A 24,919-nucleotide genomic window follows, 5' to 3' on the forward strand; every position below is an offset into this window, starting at 1 on the left:
TCAGATGCAGGTTTCTATCCTCCTAAACAGCCCATCTGCAATCTCCTGTAGAGCAGTAAGAGGCCCTGAGGAGCCTCCTCTCCACACAGAATCTCACTCTTCTCCTAAAGTGAAGACAGTGTTTAACTAAATTGCCACTGTGATTTATTTTTAATGTAGAAACATTTGCAGTGGTACAATCCAACAGACAGATGGCAATCTCTCTAATTTGTACAGAGTAATTAATAGCATAAAACAATACATTGTTGAAACAGGGCAATATAAAAGAAAATCAGGAGCAGGTTTGCCTTCTGATTGGTTATATTATTTAGAATATATAGAATGTAGATTCTAGGTACATGACACAGAAAACAATTAGTTCAATTCAGACCTTGGTCTGGCAAAGGAATCACAAGATAGCTCCAGACTTATGGAGAAGATGATGGAGTTTGTAAAAGATGACAAAATGTTTGTCATTTGACCCTCAAACTTTGGCATAGGAAAGGGAGGTCATTATACAATTATGTGGCAACAGAATACATTCTTAACATGTTAAATCCTCTAAAGTTTTAACTGATATTTTTCTTAAGCAGCTGAGTTCTCACAATGTACACCTGGAGCAGTAAGGTATCTTAACCAAAGCTATTTTTGATGTTTCAGAGAGTAAAATATTTATCATATATTTTAAATCTCTTTTGAGATTGCTAGGTAAATCAACCCAAAATCTGAGACTCATTGCCATTGCTAAGGACCCAAAGATAATTTTGATGCTGATGTGAAGAGAGAATGATGACAAATAGTCACTGATATGGGGTTTTTTTGAGTTTTGGGGGGCTTTTTTCAGCATGCATGTCAAAAAAATTTATGTTACGGCACCTGAGTCAAGCTCAGCTCCAATGAAGAGGCTAATAAATTGCTACTAAGGCAGAAGCAAATTTATCAGCACAGTCTATTGGACTGACAGTTGTGTAACCCACAGTAGTTGCCTTCTCTTGGATAACAAGCAACAGTATTTCAGACTGTCAGTGAGTTCAAGAAATTCTCCTGTTTCATTCAGTAATACAACACTCACAGAGCAGAAAGAGACTCAAGCAATTCCACTCCAATTAGTGCTGCTGATCATCCTCAGATTACCAATATGGAGAGGGTAAAAAAAATAGAAAAGAAAAAAAGAAGTGATGTTGAAACTCTAATGAGCCGTTGAAGTCAGCAAATACCCAGGCCACAAGGCCTCACATTTCTGTAGGTGTGTTTTCCTATTTGAGCAATATTATCCTATTCAGAAAGCAAAAATTTCTTACAAAGGTTTCTTGTGCTTCAGCTAAATACACACGTCTCAGACTTAGCCTTCCACCCACATCCATCTATTATTATTGTCATATGAACAATCTCCATACTTTAAAAGAGGAAATTTCACAGGTTTAAAAAAAAAAAAAAAAGACTTTAGCATTCAGAGGCACCAGATGTTTCACAGATGTGAAAAAGCACTTTGACAATATCAAAACAAATCAATTCTGTACAAGAGAACATAGTCAATAGTTTAGGAAAGACAAGTCATGGATCACTATCATGCAACCAATTTCTCTCATACAAACACAAAAAAAGGAGAAAGTAAAGAATGATAGAACAAAAAGTTTTCATTGACCTGATTTGTCAGAGATGTTGGCTGTGACTGGCGTGGTAGAGCAGCTTGTGTTAGCCTTTGCGCTGTCCTTGGAAGAACCAACTTTGGGTTTATTTTTCGTTGCCTCTAGTGCTTTGACCTTCTTGGCATGTTTACTTCCTTTGTAGTGGGCCTCGGCCTGGCTCTACAAAGGAGAACAAATCAGGCTCACTGTTTTCTGTACTTGTATATAATACAATGGATGACAATGCAGAAAAATGACACTTTCAATAGTAGGCACCATATTATTCCACCCCAAAAATTTAGTAGCTTTATACTAACATTTTTTTGTGGATGTAAGTTCTTATATAGTCAAACGACAGGATTTTTATGAATGTTGCATGTTTTCAGTATCTTGGAAAAAGAGGTTTCGATATTACTTAAAGCTCTGTCACCCCTAATGTAATTCTTTGCTTCCATGGTGCTTAAAGATTTAAACCACTATACAAATATAAACACATCAATTCAGAAAGATGTTTCTCAATTTTCATGTACTGTTTCCTAGTCTCTATTGCTTGTAGTTAGAAAGATGTACCGTGCTGTAACATGATTAAATAATCCATTTTTCCTTCTGTTTGATCTAGTACAAATGTCATAAGAGTATTTTCATCTTTACACTAACAGCAATTGAAACAACTGAAAATTGAAAAATTATGACTTCACTATTAGATCAAGCAAGAAGAATTGTAATGAAGAAACACCATGCCTCTAAACTTCAGTAGAAGCAAGTACAACACAGAATACTAAACACTTATCAGTATTGACTTCTTTATAAATTGCCTTGAATAATTTTTTTTGAAGACTGAGAAAACTGGAACCTTAAAGACAGAAAGGACAGGAGCTTTTAGAAATTGTTATTATTATTATTATTGTTATTGTTATTGTTACTATTAAAGTTTTTGGTTTTGAAGTTGCACATCTAAAGCTAGACACATAAATAAACGCCCATTTTTTTCTGGTGAATTTGAGTCCCCTTTATTGTTCCTGACTCCATATAATCAGTTGCCTTGACAAATCAGGTTACTTTATTAGGAGCAAAACTAGGGAACTACATGCTAAATCCAAATTCCAAAGCATGGAAATTTCAGCTATTGAATTTAAATGTTTTTTTCTTGCCTTTTTAATAAATTAATTTATCTAATCACAGCTATGAAACAATCCTATCCAAAACAGTCTATTTCCATAACATTGTAATATTCAGCAGTATCTCTGCATTATTATTTCCAATTATGTCCACCACTAGGTGCCTCTATTGAAGGTTACATATTAACTAAAAAAGTTAATATTGCCATTTACTTCAAAGTAAAACACTCAGAGAAAGCATGCTTCATGTAATCACATCTTGGCACCTGGCATATAAAAACATCAGTGCAAGAAAAGTTTTACTATGTTCATGCAAACCCACATTCATTCTCTCTCTTCCATTGATTAGGACTATTTTATTTAGTTCACTGTGTTAAATGAAGCGAGCCATGAAACAGGTCACACGCTTTTTATAAATCGCAACTATAACATCTTCTAAGATGCTTGAATTCCACAGAGTGCTGCCATAATGAGGAAAATTGTTTTCAGAGCAGTGGAAGTAGCCATTACAATACAGTCACCTTGGGACAGCAAGCAATAACAGCTTTATCATATGGTAGAGTGGGAGTGAAGAGTAGAAAACAGCTGCACCAGACAGGAGAATAGACAGCGTGTTGGAGCCCTCACACAAGTCATAGGCACCATTTAAACTGATGAAGAACTGTTGCTAAAATAGAGGAGTGACGTTCGTATACACCAAAGCTTCTTTAGTGATCATACACCTGGTGAAACACGGTGCTTTCCACCTCAAAAACACAGTGTATGTGACATGTTGTGGCTGCATCTTTCCTTTTATAGGAGATTTCAGTAAGCAAGCTTTCAGTACGAAAAGCTGCTGAATTAGTTTTACTTTGAATTCCCCTATCATGGAGCTATTTTTAGAAAACATTGTTTTAAAAACAGGATAGAGTCTACGCATCAATTGCTATTAAACTTTTTCTTGATTTTAAAACCTTTGAAATATATACAGGCATATAAACACAATTTAAGGATTATAAAGAAATGACTAACCAGCTATACCACTAGTACTACGTGCACTACTTAAAGGGACACTTGTCAACTTCTGGTTGGACGCCTTCCGTTCTGAATGTGGGCAGAGAAGCACAGATCTGTTTGTGCCCTGTAATGTCAATGGGCCTTATGCAGGCACAGGAGTCTTGCCCTGTCTTTCTCCACCTTTGCTGGGTTTTGTCCATTTCTCTTCGGCCTTGCTGTTGCTAAATGGTGCACTAGAAGGAGTGTTTTCCATCAACAAAATTGAATCGACTATTCATACATTACAGTGTGCAAAAAGCGAAGCTAAAAATTGAGGTGTGTATAGCAAGTACAAGATTTTTCACTCAAGCATTCTCAAGTTGATGATGTCCCTTTAAATATTTGAACTCTATGCTCTGCGCATATGTGTGCTCTTGATAGGATCATATGCTGCCTGAGGCCAAAGCTATAACATGAGACATAAGTGCACTCAAGAGAAAGACTTAGTAAGTCAATTCCTTGATAATAAGTCTTTCTGCTGATATTTGCAATAATAATGCCTGCAATATCAGTAATAACCTACTACAGTCTTTGATTCCCTTCCTTCAGTCCTCATGTAGTGTACATGAGACCTGTTGAGAACAAACAAGCCCAGGCAGAATTAAGATTTCCACAAACACAAGCAAAGCTTCATGGAAACATGCTGAATGGAGTCACTTTTGATTTAAGTTTTGTAATTAATATAATCTATCAAATTCACAGTTGTACATAATAAGGCCAGAAAGTACTGCTATGACCATCTAAGTAGCCAGCCTTTTCCAATACTGTTCAAACTAGCCATATTCCTTTGGTGGGAGAGGGGTGGGGGCTTTCCAGCTTTGATTTGAAAGTAGCTAGGGATGGAAGATCTACCTTTGGAAAATTGTTTCAGTGCTTCACTTTGTCAGTTAAGTACGTACTATACATTTCTACAGCAAATTTGTCTAGTTTCAATTCCAGGGGCTGGATTTCATTAAACCTTTGATTTTTAGGTGCTTCCAACTCATCTCTGTCTGTGAGTAGAAACAGAGATACTCTTTTCAAGCATGAAGTTAGAGGAGCATTCCTTGAGGTATTGAAGTAATGTTTCATAGCCACATAAGCACTATTTTCTAATCCTTTCAGATACACCTGAAGTTTAGTTTGCTTTTTACTCACTGTGGGATATATAATTTGATTCAGTTGCCTTTTGGTGACTGAAATGCAGTATCAACATGGAACTGTCTTGTGTAACTGTGTTACATAAACCTTTGGAGTTTTCTGGAGTCATAACGAAAAAAAGGGTGGCAAGGGAATCTGAAGTTTTGAATCTGAATCTGCAAGTTTTGATTATTACTGGTACCAGTTATTCTGATTCTTAATTTCCTGATCAATACTAACCCTAATTTTATAAAATACTTGCACAAGCACCACATTAAAGGTAAACATATTTGTTCCAAGTACCACTTAAAACTTACTTATGAGACAAATACAGCAATAGAGCACAGGTTATGACCGTTGTAGAATACACCATTGAAGTACTAAACATACTTTGAAATAAGCCATGACATACAAAATTTTCATTTTTAGTTAAGGCAAGAAGCTAAACATTTATTTTCATTTGCTCTGATAATCCCAAGGAAGTTCTGCACACAGAGGGTTCAAAAGTCATGTGCATTAAAGAAAGGTAATTTACCAGTTAATATAAAACACCAATAAAATATAAAATGAAATTATCTTAGGGATGCAATATTTTAAATGGAAAGTGAATGTACTTGTTGATCATGATTAACATTACCTAAGTACCACTATAACATGCAAATTCTGTGTCAGAGAAACAATATTTGAGAAAAAAAAAAGATAGGAAAAGACAAAAAAAGCTGTAACTGCAAGAAATCACACTGTTCTCTTGTACTGCAATGATTTTAATTGCACAATAATTTATTCCAGTGTACAGAGCTGCATTTACTGTAGGGATTAATCCATTCTACAGTAAAATAATTGAACTGTGCCACAATTCAATATGATTTAAATATTTGATTTTTTTAAATTTCAAAAATGGTAAGTTAAATTTATTGCTTATATAGTCAATATAAATGTCACCATTGAATTATCATTATTATAATTTTAAAATTTAATGCATACTAAGGAAGACACTGAAAAAGTGGAGTAAGAAAATATTTTGTATGAAAGAACTTCGTAACTGAAAGGAAAAATCTAATTTCCACTTTGTTCTAAAACTCTGTGGTCTACTAGGTTGATATATACATATTGCAACTTTTTAAAACAGAACACCCCTACTGATTAGAAAACACAGTAAGTCTTCATGTACTGGCTAGTAACATTTAATGAACAGGAAAAGCTTTACATTGCCATAAATGTGACATTATGTATCAAAATGCAAAAAATACCTTTGTACTGACAGTCTAAATTTCACAGAAGCGTTTATGCATTTGCTTGGCATTAGTTTTTCATCAACAGAACACATATTTTATGACACTAAGAATATGTAAAATCTTTGAAAGATCATGGCTTAGTGAAAACCTGTATTTTAAAATAAGTTGCAAACAATTCAGAATATCATGGGCAGACAAATATTTATGCAATTTTCTCCTATAAATTTTCAAATTTCTACACCTTAAAATGGTGGCAGAACCTCTGCCCTCTGCTTAAGCAATCTAGATTTTTAGGTCCATTCACAGTCGTTTAGTATTAATTAAAAAACTGCAACCAATCAAACCTTATGAATTATTTCTTTTAAGTTTTAAAAAAGCCTATGTTATAAGGATTCATGACTTGGTTGTAAGAAAGGACAAGATTTTCCACTCTTAAAAATGATCCAAATGTTAAATTTTATTTAAAATCTATATTTAATTGCTACTTTCAACTACAAATTATGAAGCTTCAAATCTAAACATCAGGATATTAAACTGTGAGACTACATCTGTTAGCCTTATATACTAGATTGCACCTAATAAAGCATCAACAATTCAAAACATCTTCTATATGTAAACATGCTTTTGAAAATAAATGTGAATATCATTAGCATATTATATTGCTTAAAACAACCTCAGTAGCTTTACTTTACATAAAGTAAAATATGTGTATAGATATGCATATATAGAAAGCTATATATATAAGCAGGAAACATAAGATCATATAGATTCATTGAGAGTGGCATTACCTCTAAGAAAACTCTGAAATACAGGCAAGACTGCAGTACAAAAGATAACATAGTATCACCCCATCAGGAGCAGTGACTGACAGTATATTTGAAATCAGCACTATTCATTTTGACAGTTCAAACTGACTGTTTTAGAATCTACGTGATGTGTGAACGATGAATTAACTGAATTACTACACAAAGAGATGAATGTTAACCCGATGCAAGGTTTGAATAAGTCTAAAGATTCAGTGTGTCTATGGGTGAGATCAAGAACTTTTTCAGGTTTCAGTAGGTCTTCATGGAAATTGTACCACCAACACTTTAGCTGAATACCTGAATCTGCTACCACATTATCCAGTCTGGCAGTTAACATACAAAATCAGGTACATGTAGAGCATGACATTAAGAAGTAGAAATACACAAATAAAGGGAGATTCTGACATTTCCATGTGGGAAGTCCAGGTTCATGTGTTAAGCTGTGCCACAACTAAATGGGACTGAACATAGTGGCTTGTAGCTCCTATTTCTTCTCACTTGTTGCTGCACCTTTTTAAAGCAGGAATTCCACCCTGGATGGGAACTGTTCTCAAGAGCAATTTTATCTCTAGGACGCTGTTCAGTGAAGTGGTAGAATCACTATCCCTGGAGGCATTCAAAAACCATCTGGATGTGGCATTGGGAATTTGGTTTAGTGGTGAACACAGTGGTGCTCGGTTAGTAGTTGGACTTGATGACCTTAGAGGTCTTTTTTCAACCTTAATGATGTTATGATTCTATCTCAAATGCTGCATTCATGTCAATACAATGGTCTCAGTACAATGGTGATCTCTAATGAAAAATATTTTGCTGAAAATATCACAAAAGCTTCTGGCAGTAACATTTCAACCACAGAGAAAATTTACAACTGAAAAACTGAACAGATATGTGATAATCTTGAAAAAAATCTGTTATGGAGTATCTATAAAGAGGAATCTTTCCTGCATACCATAAAGATGTTTTACATAAATTCAAAGTAAATAAATAATTTAACATATCCTAAATGTAGTCATAATTTCCACCATAGAAAGATCACCTCTCAACACCTGTGCTCCTGCCCCCTTTATACATCCAGCTGATTACAATAGCAGTGGCCCTGTTAGAGAAGGCATCTAACTATGCAAGATAGAAGGAGCACAGAGGTACTTATGTTCCTACCATATTTTAATTTTAATTCACAGCAGATCCTAAACTATAAAGCTCCCTTTTTAATAGAAAGGGGTCTACCAAATATTTGATCACATAGTTTGCCTGTCAGAACTATCCTGTATGAGTATGCATATTTATATGAGTATATAAATAATGAAGAATTTAGACTAGAATCATAACTTTTATAAAAATTACATAAAAGATAAATTAGGAAGCAGTGTTGAAAAACAGTTATCTCATTTGCTATTAATAATGGATGTAAATGAAGAAACTAGACAGTTCATACATTTTTTACACCAAAGCTATGCATTATTTTTTATTTTTTTCCATTTTCCTAATGGATTTCTAAAACCTAATGGCTCAAAATACTAAGGTAGATTACTATTGAATAGAACACAGAAAAATCAAAAAGCTGTCGAGATCAGCCACATCATAAGAAGTCAACTTGTATTTTAAATACCTTACCAAACTTAGTTAAAAGCTCTGTTAAATAGCTGTTATGTGAGCAGAAGTTTCAGCATGTTATAACCCTGTACCCTATAATCATGCAATATTTCTGTCATATTGGAGCCAACAACTTTCATCATTTTGTCAGTTCTGTCTACAAAACAGAAAATTACCTTCACAAGCTCCTGAGATTTATGCTTTTAATTACCTGCTATCTGCTTCACTACCCTCCATACCCTAAAAATCAATATAATATTATTTATAAGCAAAATGTGAAATGTTTGACAAAAGACAATGACAGCTCTGTAGATATTTATTTGATGCTATTGATTATTTTGTGCATTATGTTTTTGACAGCATTCATATTTGCAAAGCCAACTTATGGTTATACTTGCCTAAACTTCAGAAATTTGCCTTCTGGCTTTTTAAAAAGCTGATCACTATCATCACATCATTTTTATTAGCTTTAAATGCATTCAACAATATGATGACCTTCAGCATCTCTTAATGTCAAACTGTTACATCTGCTTTTTCTGATCTACCTAGGAGGTGTATTCTCTTGATTTTCCTATATGAAAAAAAAAAAAAAAAAGAAAAGAAAAGAAGAACAAAAAGCACCAAGAAACAGTACTGATTGTAGTCATTATGCACAGAGCAACACACTGTGCAAACATAAGCTTATTTCAATTAAATTATATCCTATGAACAAGATGGTACCTACCAGGCTGTATGACAGCCAAAGACCTTTTTGTCTGAAACAGAAAGCATGCAGAGGGAAGCAGATACTTAATTTAGATGTGACAAACAGATGACAATCTATTTTCAAAAAAACCCACCACTAAACAAAAATCAGAACAAAACCACATGTGGACATAATATATTTGTGAATTTGGAATACAGAAAATCTGTCTGCTGAGAAAAGGGACTGGTTTAGCACTGTTATTATTGTACAGTGCTTAAGGTCCAAAACCTCTGTGGATTGTCAATAGAATCACAGAATCACTTGGGTTGGAAAGGACCTTTAAGATCATAGAGTTCAACTGTTAACTTAGCATTTCCATATTCACCACTAAACATGTCCCTAACCACCACATCCACACATCTTTTAAATACCTCCAGAAATGGTGACTGCACCACTTCTGTGGGAAGCCTGTTCCAATGTTTGACAACTTTCTCCTGGTGAAGAAATTTTTCTTAATGTCAAATCTGAGTCTCCCCTAGCACAATTCAAGACTGTTTTCTCTCATTCTATCGCTTGTTACCTGGGAGAAGAGACTGATACCCACCTTGTTACAACTTCCTTTTAGGTGGGCATAGAGAACAATAAGGTGTCCCCTGAGCCTCCTTTTCTCCAGGCTAAACAACCCCGACAACCTCCAGACTAAACAATAAAACAGAAGTAATGAGAGAGAGGAACAGAGAAGCTACTTGAACATGGAGTGATGATTCACAGATATGGAGAAAAGAGCAATTCAGCAGAAGTCAGACAGGTATCCTTGCAACTACAACTCACTTTTCTCTTATGGCTGCAAGCTACGATGTCAGATGTGATAACACACTATAAGAGACATCTTGGGGACAGTTTGGCCAAATCTCCACAGCTGCTGGAGCATCACTGCCACACAGCAGCTGAGGAAACTGCTGTAGATTCATCTGGTGGCCAGAACAAATGAGAAAGAATGAGCCAAGAGTCAGCAGAGAAGGAGTCTATATGGGATAGGAAGCAGCATATGGGATAGGAAGAGCCCCCTGCCTTCTTGCCACTGGACCCTCTTACTGGTATCATAAGGTTCAGCAATCTCACTCAGGCTGCTTTTTGTTTCTGCTATAATGTCTGTAGTATATATAATTAATATCAACAAGCCAAACCTATGTAATTGATATGAAAACTTATTTAGCAAAAAGCTACATCTCTCTCAGCATGTCTTGCTTCTATTTGGTGGAATACAGTTACACCCCTTGCTCTAGTGGCCTTTAAGCAACCATAAAATCTGACTCACTATCACAATCTGTTCCATGAAGAGGATTCTTCCTCTTCTATTGCCTGGTCTCTGGTGGTAGTAAATGTAACTGAAATATTGTTCATTTTTTCTGAGCTGAATTATAACACATAACTGTAGCTTGAACTTCACTGACACACTAGTCAGTGCTGTACTGGAAGACATACTGCTTCATCATAATGTAGGAATTAAAAGATAAGATGGTGTTTACAGATAATTTGATGCAAAGATGGAAACAACTGTGTTTATTCCAATACACTGGAGCATATCCAACTGTAACTGTTAACGGAAGGTGTTGGGTTTTTTCCTATTTTTAAACAATATGCAAAAAAAGTATGTTCCTCTGCATAACAAAATAAAGCCTATGCAGGCTGGAATAAGTATCTCATTGACCATACTGATTAATCAGTCTAATAAACTAACAATCCTTATAGCACTATCCTTCCTAAATTAAGATTTCTAACCTAATTCAATACCAGTTAACATCATTAAAAACTAATTTAGGAAAAAGTCTTTTTCTCTCTATTTGCACGTCCCTTTTTTCCCCCCTCATTTCACTTCTCCAGTTTTGTTGAGAGCTCTACTAAATTTCCAGTTTTCCGGTATCAAACAATTTTCTCTTTCTCTTAATGCTTTTTCCCCTCACTAAATCCTGCTTCCCTCTCTCACCACTTTAAAAAAAAAAAAAAAGACAAGACAAGGAAAAAGAAAAGAAAAGGAGAAAAGAAAAGAAAAGAAAAGAAAAGAAAAGAAAAGAAAAGAAAAGAAAAGAAAAGAAAAGAAAAGAAAAGAAAAGAAAAGAAAAGAAAAGAAAAGAAAAGAAAAGAAAAGAAAAGAAAAGAAAAGAAAAGAAAAGAAAAGAAAAGAAAAGAAAAGAAAAGAAAAGAAAAGAAAAGAAAAGAAAAGAAAAGAAAAGAAAAGAAAAGAAAAGAAAAGAAAAGAAAAGAAAAGAAAAGAAAAGAAAAGAAAAGAAAAGAAAAGAAAAGAAAAGAAAAGAAAAGAAAAGAAAAGAAAAGAAAAGAAAAGAAAAGAAAAGAAAAGAAAAGAAAAGAAAAGAAAAGAAAAGAAAAGAAAAGAAAAAAGAAAAGAAAAGAAAAGAAAAGAAAAAAGAAAAGAAAAGAAAAGAAAAGAAAAAAGAAAAGAAAAGAAAAGAAAAGAAAAAAGAAAAGAAAAGAAAAGAAAAGAAGAAAGGCTCATAAACTAGAAGGCAAACCAGGTGAGTGGGTATTCAGTGCTAGAAACATGTATCCCATATGATTTGGATGTCCTCAGGTGTCTTTCCTGCCCTTCTATGGCAGGTCCTTTGTTAGTTCAACCAACCTGGTGTGGATGTCCCAGACATCTCAGATATTCAAACAGCAAGACACTTTGGTTTAGGCACCTAATCCCACTCTGAGTACCAGCTAGACTATCTTAAGTAGATCACGTGCAAAATATTGTTGAAACAACCTCCCTCACTTATCACTGTTGTCACCTTGATACTACTTTTACAGATAAATTTCCCCTCAAGGACCTCAAAGGCCAAGCTATTAAGATGACTTCAGTTAGGTGTTACTTCACAGAGATGGCATTTCATTTTTCTGTTTCTCAAGACCTGGGATCATCTCTTCTATACTACAGTTTCTTCTGGAGTTCACAGAGCTTGGAATGGGTGCTCAAACTAGTTGTGCCAGAATTTATTAGCAAAAAAATACAACTTCCAATCTGATAAAACTGCAGCTATAGAATTTTAGTAAAGGAGAGATAGAGTATGATGGTGAATGTCTGTGAGCATGAGACAAAACCCACCATCTTTTTTGAAGAAGATAGACATATCAGGCTAAAACTAGAGCAAATTTAGTATCTGTACACAGAGGGTTTTTTCATGTTGCAATTTAATTTTTTTTAAAGTACAGTAGACCAGGAAATCCTGAATTGTTCACGTAGGAAACACTGTTCAAATTGCAGTATAGTAGAAGAAAAATGGGATCATCCTAGCAAATGTATTTTTCAAAATACAGAAGCATAACTTCAATAGGAGATATGTTTACTCCCACCTTCAAGAGAACCTATTTTAAAATTTTCTTCCACCCCTGGTATCAGACTTTCTCTTACTGCAGATAGCTGCAAATCCCTGCCTCTGAATCTGATGCCAGAACACTCTCACCACAGCTAAACCTGCAGACACACAAGCAAAATAAAACTGAAACATTTGCAATTTACTGTATTAATTTAGTGGGAGGTTTGACAACTATAAATTGACTAGTCTAATTTTTTTCTGCCTATTGATCCAGACCAGTGAGCGTCCACAGCAAGAGGTAAAGATTGCACATAAGGAAACCAATTTTTTTCTCACAGATGAATACCAACTGGTCTTTATGTTATTCATGCAATTGATAAAACACTACTAGAATCTGGTCAGATTTTCAAACATCTTTCAAGTGACATTAATTTAGGAGAACAAAAGTAAAAACAACAAAAAATACTTAATGGCTTACTTTTGTCATTTTTATTTCATTTACTTGTATAATTTAGTCAAATAAAGTTCAAAGGAATGAAATGCCTATCAACAACAAGAAGTATGTCAGCCTTGCAGAGCTAGAAGAAACTGCAAGTGTGAAGTGGTTGTACTACAAATCACATTCTGCAATGTGCTACGCTGAAGTTTTAATGCATGTTAACACAGTTTGATGCTGCTCAAAAGGCTCTCAGTACATTCTTAGGAGGTCACATGACGGAACTGATTCTCTGAAAGATTTAGCAGTTACAAAGTTCACACATATGTGACTCCCTTTTTCCCCAGCCAGCAAACACAGTATGGATTCTAAAGATCATTCCACTCCCTAAGCATAATTTCACATTATAAAGAGACCCAAAAGAAAAATACAAGCAGAGAGTCCATATTTTCATTTCTGTGAAGAGGTTTTAACAAGCTAAGAATGAACTATAAGTCCTCGGAGCTTAGTTGAAACACCATTAGAACTACCTCAGTGAAAGTGCAGATAATGAGGGGTATGCTTGTGTCTGTGTAGGTGACACTAATATCCAAGTAAAATAAGATCTCACTCTCAGGAAAAAAAAAAGGCAACACATGCTCAAATAAATAATTCTAAAGGTCAAATGACTGGACCTGGAGGAAAAAATCAGTATCTTATGTAAAGCTTCTCAGGAGAAGCTGAATAATCCAATGCTTGGCTAGATAGCTTTTGAAACAGAAGTGCTACACTATGAAGACTCATTCTCCAAATATTCCTACATGTCGTGGATATGCAATATTTGTGAAACTGAAAGAGATATATATATAAATATCTACTGGTATTAATAACACTGCTATAATCTTAGTACATCCTAAAATCAAATATCCATGTTGTTTGTGAATGTCCTAGTAAATTAAACTGCTGTAGAAAGTGAGGAGCTACATTTCAGCACTAAACGTGGCAGAGTCATGGTGTTTCATTCTTTCTCACAACTATTCATTACAAAAGGATGATATTTTCTAGTAACTATAGCTGAGTAGATCATACTAAAAAAGAAAGAGCATGACACTGTACTGAATACACTCACTCCAGATTGGCCATGCTTTTGTGATGCCACTATTGAGAGCGGAATATAATATGCACTTTTTGTTCTACTTTGTAAGTCTAGATAGGAAAAACTGCTTGGTTGACAGATGTATCAAATGCTATAAGATTTCAGCTCTTTTTCTTTTGTTTTGAGCCACAAGTTGTGATTAAATTATGTGCCTGAAGTGCTGTTTGTCCACTCGAATGTCAGGGCAGACAAAATGAGTGACTCCTCTAGGGATAGGACCTATCATCAGAGGGACCCTGATCTCAGGAGGAGAGGGAAGAGCAGGGACAGCCTGACATGCCTCCCTAATGATGCAGTAAGGCCCAGCTCAAAAGCAAGATTCAGATCCAGGAAGTGCATGGAAATTTAAAAAAACTGTATTGGCTCCTTGATTTAATCAGTAAAAGTAGGTATCTGGACCAAGTATCAGAACAGAAATATGATTATTTTTTTCCCCTTAAACCTTAACCTGAAAGAAGACAGACAAGCAAACTAAATTTAAAATAATGACTTTTGAGATCGGTTAACTAAGCAGATATTGCGACTTCAAAGGAAGTTTAATAAGCTTGTCAAAAGATGACAGATTTAGAAATCAATTTGAAGTTAAGATAGCACTGCTTCAAAATCCTTACCAGCCTAGACAAGAAAGCCAAACTTTTATGGGGAAAACACTTTATAAGACACTTTTCAAAGTGGAATGTTAAAGGCAGAGAAAACCAGGGTAATAGGTATGGGTGTTTTACTGCAAACCCATAGGAGCACCAAGTACTTGAAGGCTTTGAGGAGGTGTCTGCAAGCTATTTCTGAGACAGAAATTATAACAGAAGAATATGTAATATTTACACACCACTTAAGAATTTCTTCTTACACTTGATTAAAAAAAAATCAGAAGTTGGGTTTATTTTTATTAACTTATTGCCATTAGAAAGTAGTCTCCAGGAACAAATACATATTCTTAAAGTGTCAAAGGTCATAATTTTCTTAGACATAGTTTTCTTGAATTTCTTTAATTTCAAGTGACTTAAGAAAAACATTAAGTGGATATATATTTTTTAAACATATCACTCAACCCTTTTGCAATGATTTTTTTAAAATTAACCTTCAGAAAACAGTTTCCTTGAACTTTATCATACTCAAGAAGAGAGCTAGAAGTAAGTGTTCATATTTATTACAAAGGAAAGGTACTGGAAGAGTGACTTAATTAAGAAATTGAAAGACATATCAGCAAGGATGTATGAAAAAGTTATTTCTTCTGAAAGAAGAGCTAATATAGCATAGAGAACTCAGGGAAGCTTTTCTGTCTGCTTCACCTCCTTTTTTAAAAAAAAGCAAACAAACCAACCAGCCCAAACATTTCTTTTTACAATATCTCTTGAAAGTTACTGCATCGTCAAATGGGATTGCATCAATGGACAAATGGACATGGCATTGGATATCATGCCAGATCTATTCAAGAAAATCAAAAGTCCATCCTCTATAGACTTCCACCTCTGAGTGGACAAAATACCAACCCAGCAGGCTGAGCAGAATGTAGGCATAACTGGAGTGATTCATTTGGAAAAAAAAAAAGAGGTTTGTATTAATTATACATAATGTACCAAAAAAAAAAAAGGAATTAAAACAAGCAATACTTACATCAGAGTTAAAGCGAAGCTGGCAGACATTACAGGAAATGACTTGTTTCTTCTTTGGGGGAATGGACACTCCAAATGTATGGTTTATGACTGCTTTTTGCACAGGATCCATCTGGAAAACAAACAATAATCAATTTATGACTTTTCAATGCAATAAACAGTACAGAAGAAAAATGAAAGAATAACACTTTCTGATGGAAGTTTTTTGTTTGCTTTTTTGAGATAAACAGTAGAAATAAGATTCCAGACCTCATAATAATTAGATTTAACACAGGTTAGGGAACCAGTAGCACGCCAGAGCTTATGAAGGCAGCTTCATTGTTGCTACCCTCACCAGGCACTAAATAGTTCCTTCCCCAACCCTGCACATCCTCTATGCTGCTTGGCCCCACTACCACATCTCAATTGCAAAGAGCACTCTGAAAGCCCTCCCCTATCACCTGCTGATCCAACAGACACATTGTAGAAACACTTTTGCACCCTGAGAAGTCACTGTCATTGATTTGTACATGTTTTTCCTTTGAAGACAAATATTAGCCCTTATTTGGAAAATATTCTCTCCTGGAGACCTCTTTATGAGAGGAGGTCCTCTGCTGGCTCCATTAGAAAAACCAGTTTCTGGGAAAAAAGGTTGCAATCCCCAAACACTTCCATGCAGAACTGATGAGTGATGGAGCCTGTGGGAAGGCTGAAGTTCGAAGGAACACATACAGAGTGTTTGTATTAGGAATGTTACCACACTTCAGAAAACATTTTAACAGCGTGAAAAATATGAGATAAGTGAAAAACTGAATATATTAATCCTAAACTTGACTGAACCTTTTCAGGAACTCAGAACTGATTACATCTTTGCTAAACACCAGGCTCCTGTTGGTCACCAATCTAGAATACCCTCAAGATCACAGAACACTCTTGTTAATGCTGCACAAACTGGGGAATGGCATGGGATGTTCAGAAAACAGAGTTTATAACTGCTACTGAGACCTCAATTAATTATAATGTCATTCCTCTTGATGTGGCATGAAAACAGATGAAAATTCATTTCCTGATGCAAAAACAGTCAAACATATTTTTCTAATTCAAAACTCCCACAATATCTGGTCTGGTCTCACAACTGATCCTGCTCTGAGCAGAAAGTTGGACCATATGACCTCTGAGATCCCTTTCAACCCAAATTATCCTATGAGAATCTGTGCATGTGTGGTCCTCCATCCTTATTTAAGATGAGAAATGGATTCTGAAGAGGAGAGCGCAAAAAATGCCAGTTTATAATAAAAGATAAGTTCTCATTTCCCCATTTTGTCTTTCAACCAGCTCAGGAGAAAATAGTTTGATTTGTTATAAAGTTATAATTTTCTGAAGCTTGCTTTGCAGTCACAGGGATTTTTTTCCTTTACTTTCTTTCCTTTACTTTCCTGACTTCCTTTCTGTTTGAAGAAACCAAACCTGGCTGTCTAATCTCAGGTGGTAAGCATCAAATATTTGCTACTAAGCTGCTTGCAAAAGGAAGGGAGAAAAGCTGAAGTTACTGATTCATTAGTTAAAGAATTAGAACAGTAGATTAGCTGCTTCCAGACTTTCTAAACCTGAGGAGAAAGACTGTAATTTTCCCTTAGTACAGACTTTAAGCTCCCAGAGAAGCCTGCACTTAGGAGGATTTTCTTCGCATATGTGCGCACACACAAACAAACAAATCCAAGAGAAACATACTGCATTGTATCTGCCTAAGAATATCTTCTCCAAATCTATTACCTAACATTAGACAATTAATTTTTTTGGGACAGCAGCTGCATAGCTTTCTTGCTGCATTCATTTTAAATCATTTTGTAAATAGCATTAGTAACAAATTTTCTGGAGAGGTGATTGAATTTTTATCAACTTTCGCCATTGAATACTGTATTTCATTGCCATAGAGGTACCATATTAAAACAATGACAAAAGTAAAACCACCTCGTCAAGAATGAACTACTGAATTATTAAGTGACACAGTGTTACAATGAATGTGAGAAAGTAAGAAAAACCTAAAATATCCTTGTTTCCTGTTTCCTCTGTGTCTAGAATATAGTGGAAGTCTAAAGTTTAAAAGCTTAAAATATAAGAAAAAAATTCCATTGCTTACTTGCAAAATTTATTGCATTGCCTTGCATAATATACCACAGTTATACATGCAGATTAAAAGTAATTTAAGCATCCATAATAGATTTGACAGTCAATATATATTATTACATTTATAATACATGTTAAAATATTGCTGTATTATTAGGGAATAGTTGGTTGGATATTTTTCTTAAATAGAAGATACATTTTACTTGTCAACTTAACTACTAATTGTTAGATCAGTTAATCTAGAACAAAAGAGTAATACTGAAAAGTACCTCAACCATTTGAAGTGTCTGACATCGATGAAAAGAAAGAGCAAAATACCCACTAGCGTCTGCAGTCCCGTTTAAAAAAAATAAAAAGGGAAAAAGAAGCAGTGATCAATGATTCCTCTGTGCATTCCAGATAATAATCCACAGCGCTACCGCTAGGCAAGGCAGTTCAAAACAGTACAATGCAGACTATGCACAAAGTCCCCGTTTCAAACAAACGTAGCAGCACAAGGACAAAACCGACACAAATAATACAGATCACGCTGCCTCCAGAAAGTACCACTCAGGATTCCCAGGGGAAAAGCTAACGATCCTTTCCAAACCGGAGCCCTGCGTGCAGTCTGGTCATGATTAGAATTCAAGAAGTGCAACATTAATAATTAATAGGCTTTAAATATATCAGAAACTGGGATGGATTACAGCATGCTGGAAAAATAAAATAGTATCTCTCTGTTAGAAGATTAATGCTGCAGGGTAAACTGATCTCAGATCACTACACAAAATTATCCTCTTCTTTGTAAAGAGGGATGGAGGGATGGAGTAGGAAAGAGGGAGAGAGTTGTTGAGGTATATATTAGGAAATGATGCAGTATGCTTTGCTCTGTGGGGATCACCAGTATTTTAAAAACAGTTCTATGAAACAAAATAAAAAGAGAAGCTAAGAGTTACCACAAATGCAAATGTACAGCCACAAGCTGACAAGAGTTACCACAAATGCAAAGTCTGTTCTACACTGTTTATCCTACAGGAGGAACTAATACAGCAATTCACTGTGCTCTGGTAGCCATAACTAAGTTTAACAATCTTTTGCTCTTGTTATAGTATCATAGAATATTAAGGGGTTGAAAGGGACCATAAAGATCATCTAGTCCCAACTCTCCTATTTCAGTTGGTTTAGTAAAATGTTAAAATTAAAAATGTCTTTCCAACGAAGTTGAAGATACTTTTTTTTTTTTTTGCAATTAATCTCTTTAAAATCACCCACACTATCAAAGTGAGCAAGGATTAAGAGAATCCAGGCAGATTTCAGCAGTAATCTAGTACTACTTCTGTAGCCTGGAGAAGAGACAGCTGAGAGGGGATCTTACCAATGCATACAAATATCTCAGGGATGGGTGCCAAGGGAATGGGGCCAGGCTCTCTACAGTGGTGCCCAGGACAAGGGGCAACGGGCAGAAGTGGAAACATGAGAAGTTCCATCTGAATATGAGGAAAATACATATTCTATACTTTTAGAGTGTCAGGGCACTGGAACAGGCTGCCCAGAGATACTGTGGAGTCTCCTTTTCTGAAAATACACAAAACCTGCCTGGATACAATTCTGTGTAACCTGCTCTAGGTGAACCTGCTTTACCAGGGGGGCTGGACCAGATAATCTCCAGAGGTCACTTTCAACCACAACCATTCTGTGAATCTGTGACTTTCTGATTTTAGGAATGGAAAACAGAAATACTCTACAACTACCGAGACCGGCAACAGTAACTTTCAAAGCACTAAATAAATGCAAATGTAGCAACACACAGGACAACAGGAGCTGTGCAAACATACATTGCGTTTCTCCCTTCTTTTTTTCATATTCTTCCACCAGAATTTTTCCAGAGCCAGGTGTTTTCTCTATATTTGGTAAATTTCAGTGACTTTGTCTTGCATAGTTGCCCCTGAAACCAAAGTAAACCAGTTTGCACTCTTTGCATGGAGTTCCAATGCCTACAGTCTGCTGTGCCAAGAAACAATTCTTTTTGTTTAAACATAGTTCCACGCAATCCAATTTTATAAGACCTGTTCCACATCCCAAGTTATCTCTGTGCTGCTCAATCAAATATCTTGAAGACATGGACAGGAGCCACATACAATAATCAGGGTAGATGGCACTGAACTCTTGAGCTGATGTTTTCAGGGAATCACTACTATAAATCTGAGATCTCATGTCCAAATGTTGATGGCCAATTCCTAGCACATTGCTTTCAACATGAAGTTCTGTGACATTTTCCTTGCATGGGCATTACTTTACAATTATCTAAATGTAACTTTGCCTACTATTGTTGTCTAGATTTTCAGTCTCATTAAGGTCTCTCACAATGTTTTTTGTCTTTCTTTGTCTTAACTACCTTGGAGAACTTCACCATTAGGAATCTTCCTCAGCTTCCTTACCTCCCAATTATCTTTTTGGCATGTAAGGATCATCTTATGCCAGTTTAGTTTTCCTAAAAATCTTTGCCAAGGGGTTTTGTGAAAATCCTTTTGGTTATTAAAATAATGGAGATTAAAACATCCTTATCCACATATTTGTTGATCCCTACAAACAGGTTTGTAAAGATAGATTCATCTTTTAAAAGCAATAATGCTGACACTGTACAGGCAGTTTACAGTATGAAGTGTCCTCTTATACTATTCATACTGAGGTATCTATTAATTTGCCTGGTAAAAATATGCCACCAAAGAGTTTACATTCTCCATGGAATGGGTTTTAAAACTGTGTATGACATTTGCTAACTTTCAGTCCTCAGGTACAAAGGTAGTTTTAGATGAGCCGTTTCACATTATCATCAGTAATTGAAGAATTTCATTCTTGAATTCTTTTTTAATTCTTCCTAACAGAAACTTTCCCTGCCCTGCTGCATGTCATGGTGCTACAGATTCTTCTGGTGCCTTCTAGGAAATGAACCAGACTACAAAGAGACATGAAAGTAGGCATAGGAAAGAGAAGAAAAAAAAACCCCAACAAAACAAGTGCATCAGGAGAACTCCTTTGGTAAAACTGAAGTTCTGGCTATTATAAAGATCTCTTTCCATGCAGTAGACGGCACAAACACCAATTTGTGAGCCTCAGAAATTAATTGCACTGATCCTGTGAAGAGGTAAGCTCTATTTTTTCGTAAGAGCGGCATAAACTTAAATCTGAGTAAGGTTTAAAATTGTGACTGGGAATGTATGCCCTCAGTTTGGTTACCTCTTATCATGATGTAACTTTTAGGTCAAATCTAGAGTTGTCTGTCAGAAAAGCTTTGGTATTCAAAATATAGGTAAGTGGGTATAAGAGATTAAACAGAGTATCACTAACCAGCTTCTGAAAAAACACTGAGTGGCCCTACAGCAGACTGCATTTGTTTACTCTGATAAAGCAAAGTTTTAAACTGTATGTGGAACAAACTGATAATATGATCCAATATTTCCCTCTGGAGAAAAACAGTGGCATATACAAATTACCAATGCAGGAGCAGCATCTAAATTAAGTTCTGTGGTTTTTTTTAAACCGCTGAACTCCTGTGTTTGAGTTCTAGTTGTCATGAAAACCAAGCATGCTGCCACTGTAGAGACTGACCATATGCTGAAGCTTACCATAAATTCTGCCACATATACACAGACTCCCACCATAACTGTACATACTGTGATAAATAAAAGAGTGACAGAAGTGAATACACATTCAACAAAGCACATATTTAAAATGCCCAGCATAAAATCAGAAACATTAACATTGTGATGCAATACTTGGCATACTTGGCCAATGCAAACTAGCAAGAATCTGTTCTCTTCACATTCATGCTGCTTTTGTCCCAACAGGGAACATATTTTTCATTTCACTAACTCTAAGCAGAGTTTACTGTTCAAGTCAATGCTATATTGTTTCCTTGCTTATGTTGCATCACCAGGAACACTCCACGCAGATCTATTGATGAAGCTCTACCTGAAAAGAGGTTGTAGCAAAGTAAGTGTCAGTATCTTTTCCCATATAAGAGCGACAGGACAAGAGGAAACATCCTCAAATTCTATATGGGGAGGCTTAGATTGGATATTAGGTAAAATTTATTACTGAAAGCAATTGGAACAGGTTGTGCAGGGAGTGGTGGAGTCACTGACCCTGATGATGCTTAAAAGACACGTATATGTAGCACTGAGGGACACAGTTTAGTGATGAATTTGGCAGTGCTGCATTAATGGTTGAACACAATGATCTTAAGGGTCTTTTCCAACCTAAATGATTATATGATGTGAACAATCTTTTCTTGTGGGAATGCCATCAATATTCCCTGTATATCAGTTCTCCTTGAGTAGCACCAAGTATCCCCACAGAGATGTATTTCTGTGCAGTGAGTCTGCACTTTTCTAAACACTACCTTCCCACACCTCTATCTCTATGCTCTTCACAATGTCTTGGGGTTTGAAAAAAACCTAGGCAGATGTAAATGGCCAATAAACAAACCAGGGAGGGCTTCTGTCAGATTTCCAGCAACTGATTTGGAGACTTGTGCAAATGTTTCATTATAACAAAAAGAATAATTAGTTTACAACATTATAGGGTTTTTTACCATAATCTTGGGGTCACAGGGTTGCTTTCTTAACATACTTACACATAGTACATTTGCATGGAGCATGAAATCTGGATCTTACTGAAATCAAAGCCAACCACACCCAGGTTGCAACTAGTCCATGATTTTACTCTTTTTTCTTTCCTAAATTCTGAGCAGATGTCTTTATCCAAGTGCACAAAGATGGAAGCATCCACTAAGAAAAAATTCAGACCCCAGAGACTAATATCGCCTTTCCCTTACATGTGGTTCCCAAAATACAATAACATTGTACTCTGAAAGCAAATCTCTCTGAATGCAATTTCTCACTGTATTTGTCTCTCCCCTCCTTGATCAATTTGTCACCAAGCTCCAACCTCCACGAGGAAAACAGTGTCTGTCATAGCTGTGACCTCCACACACTACTACGAGGCAGTGAAATCAGCCTGGAGGCATTTTAAAATAAACCAAAAGTCCTGCTGTAATTCACTTGATACCATGTCAGATACTACAGCTATCCAGGAAGAGCTGAAAGAGCAGTGAGTACTTGAAAAATAAAAAAGAACATACCTTTGGAATTTACACTACATTTTTAGTACAAGACCACTAAAAAGACACCAAAAGCTAGGAACACCCTATTAGGTCTTAAAAGAAGTGAATACTAATAATTCAGTCTCCTCGTTTTCCTTTTAGAAATTAAGGTTCAGTTAATTTTGCTTTTGAAAATTCCACACTATTTCTGTTAACAGATTTCAAGGCTGGAACCCTAGACTTGGGAGATCAATTTTCCATCTCCAGCCACTAGCAGTTAGACTTCCATCTCTACATTTCTATGTCCAGTCCTATGGCATAATGCAGAAACACTTGGTGTGCTACCCTCTTGTATGTTCCCCTTTTAAAGTAAAGCTTGCATGGAAATATGGAAAACGGGGCTGATTCTCTCTGCATGCCTGGATTTACATTCACACAGAATACTGAAAATGATGTCTGCAGCAATTTACAGATTTGGTTTAGGCCAGAGGGAAAAATTACATCTGATTTCCTGAAAAATTCATGATATAATTTCATTCACTGAAAAGCTTCACCCCTTCCTATTAAGAAGTCAAATAATTTGTGGTCAACTAGAGCCTAAATTTTAGGAAAAAAATAAATCTCAATAGCTTGATTTAAAAGTTTCCAACTATGTTGATTTACATCACTGCAGAAGCAATGCTTACCAAACCTATTATAAGCCACTCAATCTAGTTGTGCTTCTCTATTAAAGGTCAGTCTAACCTCAAATACATTCTGAATAGTGCAGGCACTCATACACTGCAATCATATCAGCTCTTAACCTTCTTCTTGATAAATCAAGCTCCTTAAGCCTCTCACTACAAAAGCCTTGATTCATTTGGTAGGTTTTCTCTGACTCCATTTCAGAATTTCAATATGCCATTGAAACACAGGTACTGAAATTTAGAACATGTTCAAATATACTTTCTCTTTACCTATTTAATTACACCCTTTCTGTTTTAACAAGAAATGCATTCACTATCTTGCCTTGGCATCAACTTGGGAAGCACAGCTCTAAATCTTTACTGACATGCACATTTATTCATCCCATGTGCTAGCACAAGTAATTTCACCATCACACATCCTTCTCTGTCTTAGAATGCTTTCTGACTCAGCTTGGGAGAAGGCTGAAACAGCACCACACGGGGAATAATATGTTGAAGCAGAGACTGTTTTCAGTAGAGTTCGAACTTAGGAAGTCTAACTGGAAAAGCATTGTTGGACCAGGCTCTGGAGGCCTTCTTTCTTTTTCCTAACCCAGTCCAAAATCATGGTTTAGACCAACATACGCAAAAGGAAAAACATCTACACTATTCAACTGAAACAAAATCAGGGATTTTCTAATCTTTTGCTCTTCTGTCCTTTGTCTTTGTACTTCACTAGCTTAAATCAAGTAACTCTGATATTAAAAATGAAAATCAGGTAAATAATTCTAAACTCTTCCTACCTCTCTTCTTTCCATATAATGCTATATGAATAAGCGCAGAGATCAAAAAATAACTGAGAAAACAACTTTTAATTGTTTCTTACTATTAGTTTTTCAGTGCTGGGAGTATTTCCTTTGCTCTTTCTTCCCTTCATCCTTGTATATATTTATTACTTATTAAAAACAATTTCTGGATTAGAAAATCATAATTAGAATAGTCTTAGAGCGATCTGAAAATTAAAATATCATTGCCGTTTGCTGATTGAGAAATTTTTGTGCAAAAGACTCTGAAAATTTGATATTTCATTGATAAAGAAATACTTGACCCAAAGAAAGAATCAACAAGACACCACAGAAAAAAACAGTTCTGGATTTGGTCTCTGTTTTTTATAAGGCTTATTCTCAAGTGAGGAAGAAATGTGATCCTCTTTTCCTAGTATTAATTTAGGGAAGCAGCTGAAGTTCATGGTGAAAGCAGACAGAATGAGTACAGAGAGGCCTGCTCTGAAAGGCACAGAAGTTCAAATCACCCTTGCTCTGTTAGTTGCAATGAGAACTGGTCAGTGCTTCAAACCTGTGGTTTT

The 24,919-nt window shown here is 35.6% G+C and overlaps 1 protein-coding gene across 1 annotated transcript in view; it reads right to left on the minus strand.

The window, feature by feature from the left end:
- ZNF385B (zinc finger protein 385B) overlaps positions 1-24,919 on the minus strand; it is an 85,937-nt gene that overhangs the window by 20,341 nt on the left and 40,677 nt on the right. The window contains exons 3-4 of the mRNA XM_009082395.1: positions 15,701-15,811; positions 1,625-1,787 (exon numbers count right to left, since the gene is read on the minus strand). Of these exons, the coding sequence (XP_009080643.1) occupies positions 1,625-1,787; positions 15,701-15,811 (274 nt within the window). The remainder of the gene's footprint in view (positions 1-1,624; positions 1,788-15,700; positions 15,812-24,919) is intronic.

This window comes from Acanthisitta chloris, unplaced genomic scaffold (genome assembly GCF_000695815.1).
Source record: "Acanthisitta chloris isolate BGI_N310 unplaced genomic scaffold, ASM69581v1 scaffold3309, whole genome shotgun sequence".
NCBI lineage: Eukaryota > Metazoa > Chordata > Aves > Passeriformes > Acanthisittidae > Acanthisitta > Acanthisitta chloris.